This window comes from Aplosporella prunicola (genome assembly GCF_010093885.1).
Source record: "Aplosporella prunicola CBS 121167 unplaced genomic scaffold K452scaffold_28, whole genome shotgun sequence".
In the NCBI taxonomy this organism is placed as follows: Eukaryota; Fungi; Ascomycota; class Dothideomycetes; order Botryosphaeriales; family Aplosporellaceae; genus Aplosporella; species Aplosporella prunicola.
Window position 1 is genome coordinate 289,970 of NW_022983556.1, and position 3,883 is coordinate 293,852.

At 50.6% G+C, this 3,883-nt stretch overlaps 1 protein-coding gene and 1 non-coding gene across 2 annotated transcripts; both read right to left on the reverse strand.

The window, feature by feature from the left end:
* Positions 1 to 259: 259 nt before the first annotated feature.
* Positions 260 to 2,096, reverse strand: K452DRAFT_321702 (uncharacterized protein; the record flags this gene model as incomplete). Its single annotated transcript, XM_033544419.1, has 6 exons — positions 260 to 873; positions 924 to 1,535; positions 1,582 to 1,746; positions 1,797 to 1,896; positions 1,953 to 1,992; positions 2,048 to 2,096. 6 exons carry the CDS (start codon positions 2,094 to 2,096, stop codon positions 304 to 306), a joined length of 1,536 nt encoding a protein of 511 aa, XP_033393395.1. The 3' UTR covers positions 260 to 303.
* A 794-nt stretch (positions 2,097 to 2,890) lies between these two features.
* Positions 2,891 to 2,988, reverse strand: K452DRAFT_t140. Its single transcript has one exon. It is a non-coding gene; the product is annotated as a tRNA-Leu (tRNA).
* Between the last annotated feature and the right edge of the window lie 895 nt (positions 2,989 to 3,883).

Consider the following 3,883-nt stretch of genomic DNA (forward strand, 5'->3'; position numbering starts at 1 on the left):
TTTAAACACTACCATGTGATTCGTATCCCTACGGCGAAGAGTTCTTTGTAGAAGCATTAGCAAACCAAGTCATCTTGGTACAGATTCTCAACACTGCCTATTCATATCTACATACCCTTGTAATGGCACAAAGCGCTCCCTACAGGTTACTTTTCAGATAAGTTTAGAACATGCATTCGTAGTCAGATGTGTACTTCACGAAGGTATGCATATTGTGACAACTTCTACCCCCACGATCTTGAATATAATCATGATTCGCCTCTATAGATAAGTACCCGACAATATTCAGCGCCATCTACCATCTTAGGTTTTCGTGTCCTCCTCTCTGATCTCCGACACCGCACGATCGGGATCCTTAAACCCACCCTCGACGCCAGCCTCCTCTCTCCCCGTGCGCTTCATAACCGTACGGCCGCCTTTAGAGCTCCACACGCCTCCCGTAAGCCCGCCCTTCTGGAACAAGTAGTCTAGATCTTCCAGCTCCAACCCGCTCGTCTCAGGGAAGAAAAGATAGACGATCGGGATCCAGAGGAAGCAGAAAACGGCGAAGATGACAAACGTCCGCCATTTGATGTTCTCGGTGGCGATGGGCGTGATCTGCACGACGGCGAAGACGCACATCCAGTTGATGAAGCTGCCTATCGCTTGGCCCTTGCTTCGGATGCGGGTCGTAGTTATTTCGCTAGGATAGAACCATGGAATTGGCAGCCACCCGAAGCCAAGGAAGATCTGGAAGAGGAAGACCATGGCTGTGGCGCCGTAGGCGCATGACTGGCCGCCGACGCTCAGCAAGATCGAGGCCATGGAGAAGCAGAAACATAGGCCGGCGGCCGAGGTCATAAGGAGCGCGCGGCGCCCGAACCTGTCAACGGTCTTTTTTTTGGTTAGCAACGGTAGAAAGATGTTCAAGTCGAAGGACTTACCCATAGAGGGATAAAGCTGCCGACGAGGTAGGTCAGTGAAGTACATCCACCCAAAATCAACGACAAAGTTCGACCAACACCCATATTCTCCTGGTAGACCATTGGCGCATAGTAGTTTATGAAGTTCGAGCCCGTCCATTGTTGCATTACGTTCACGGCCATACAAATGAGTATACGGCGGAAGTTTCCAGTGGGTCCGCCTTGCAAGAGCTCCTTGTATTGGAACGGGCCACCTTGGTTCTCTTTTTCGATGGAAACTTGAATAGTCTGTACCACCTCGAGCACTTCTTCGTCCTGAATAGTTGTATCATCTAAGCGGGCTAAAACTTGTGCGGCTTCGGCGGTACGGTCTTTCTCGATCAGGAATCTGGGTGTCTCCGGAAGGGGTAGCATTTGGAGGACGAGGAAGATTGCGAAGAACGCCTGGAACGCGACCGGGAACCTCCATTGGACAGGCCCGTCTACGTAGGATAGACCAAAGTCAACCCAATAGGCAATGCAAAGACCAACGATGGTGACGGTTCCTTGGGCGCTGAGGAGCTTTCCGCGGTTCTTTGGTTTGCAAAGTTCGGATTGGTAGGATGGAATGTTCGAGGAATTGAACCCGTTACCCTGCTGACTATTAGGACACGCTGTCACATATGGGACAGATACTTACGATGCCTGTCACAATCCGCCCTACCAACAGCTGAGCAATGGTTGTCGAACTGGTTAATATGATGGTGCCAAGGATCATTACGGTTCCTCCGGCGATGATCATCTTCTTCCTCCCGTAGTGCTCAGCAAAGAAGAACGAGAACAAGGAGCCGGCTGCACAGCCAATCTGTTATGGTCAGTAACCATGCAAACAATCTTATGGTGCCGTAGACTTACATCGTAAATCGAAGTGATAATGCCTTGCATATTCGCATCGGGAGAGTTAAAGTCCCGGCCAAACTGGTTGTCTGCGCCGATGATGCCACTCATGAGCCCTCTGGAAGAGCAATGTTAGCGGAGGGATCCATCGATAGTCATCCAACTCAAACTCACTGATCATAACCCAAGAGCAAGAAGCCTTGACAAGAAGCGGCTGTGGCGTCCATTAGTACAATGCCTGTATTTCGGGACCGAAAGCCGGTAATCACCGGTGATGGCCCACGCCAGCCATTTCCCTCTCAATTCCGTTCCAAACATGATGCTTGCTCACGGGTATACAGCAACAAGAAGGGGAAGGAGAAAGACGGACGAGAATCAGCAGCAGATATCAAACACGACGGCCAGGGACCGTCGCCAAGTCGTTCTACATCCTCGGGAAAGTTGTTGGCGAGGGCTCCGCCGACGAGCCCCAGTACTTCCCCGCAGGACCTGGGGTAAGCATCTGGGGTCGGGAAGGACTTGCCCTCGGGATTCAATATCCCGAACTCACTGGCTGACTCGTACATCGCCACAACTGGGGATGATAAGCATTGGGTAACCCGAAAGCCGAGATGTTCGTTGAATGGTGGTCTTCAACCGGCTCTTCTGCCGCCAAAGCGTCCAACGCTCCATGTAACAGTGAAGAGTCGCAACAGGGGCAGTGACGTAGCGAAGCGAGTCCCACTTGCATTGACTGGGGTGTTGTCTAAAGATCTTGCGGGCCATTCAGACGGGACTGTCAATCGGCACTTCAAAGCTTCAACTTGCTGAGATGCAGTCGATGGAATGCGACCATAACAAAGTCTAGCACGTGACCTGACATGTAGCCTTGATCAAGCCCAGTCCGTGCCGTCGTTTCATCCATGCAAAAACACATTCCTGGAGGGCAGAAACGCTCAGAGAGTGCCAGTCGCACAGTCGTTGGTCAGAGCTCATGGAGTTGCTCCCCCAAAAACTCTTTGTTTTTGTTTCTCTGCAGCTGACCGTTCCGCACAGGCCACGCACACCCAAAAATTCAGCTCTGCCTCCCCCTCACCAACACCATCCCACCAATCTTCAGAGGGCAAAAATAATGACAAGGACGAGACTCGAACTCGCGCGGGTTGCCCCACCAGGAATTAGCGTTAAGATAACCTTAACCTGGCGCCATAACCAACTCGGCCACCTTGCCTATTTGATGAGATTTATTTTGACTTAAAACATTATGTACCAGGTGTTCAAAGTCGTGGTGATGGGACGGCAGTATAGTAAGTATGATGGCAAACTGGAACGGGATAGACTGGAAGATGGCGTTCCACCAGTTCTGCGCTGAATTTTGCTGTGGTTAACCGTCCGAGGGAAATACTAGCACTCGTTTAGTTAGAGGGCCAGATAAGCGACTGGCATGTAAGTCCGTCCAATCCCGCGAGGGCGTCTACCATCGGCAGCCAAGAACAGCAATATCCCGCGACATGATCACGCATATACGGATGGAAAGTAAAACCCAACCAAGGTGATTATAGGTTGCATGCGCTCCAAAACTTCCTAATTTATATTCAGAGCCCAGGCTTCCAGTTATACAAGAAGTATCCCATATGGATCACTTGTATACTTTTACAAGGAAACTAAAATATCAAGATAGTGCTACTAAATTTCCGAAACCAAGAGGACGTGCGCAATCTCTAAGACAAGGCGTTGAAGGCACTATCTCGCAGGACGGCGAACCTCTTGACCGTAAAAGCGTTCATGCCTTGTACTGCACGTAACGAAATCCGTCCACCATCATCGCATACACATGGAAACTAGACAAGCGTACACAAAAGTCAGCAGCACCAACAATCCATCCCCACAACACCATTCCTACCCACAAACAGCTCAAGGCATCAAAGAGAACCCCAATGTCATTTCAAAAGTATACATCGGCACTCGCCAGCGCCACCATTCCCGCCCCCAATCCTACAAGCCGCCCGGCTCTTCCTCAATAGCCGCAAGCAGCAAAAAAAGACAAAAGCGAAACTCCCCACACCATAATCATCGCGTCATCGAGTTGCGATCGAGAGAGAGAGAGAGAGAGAGAGAGAGAGAGA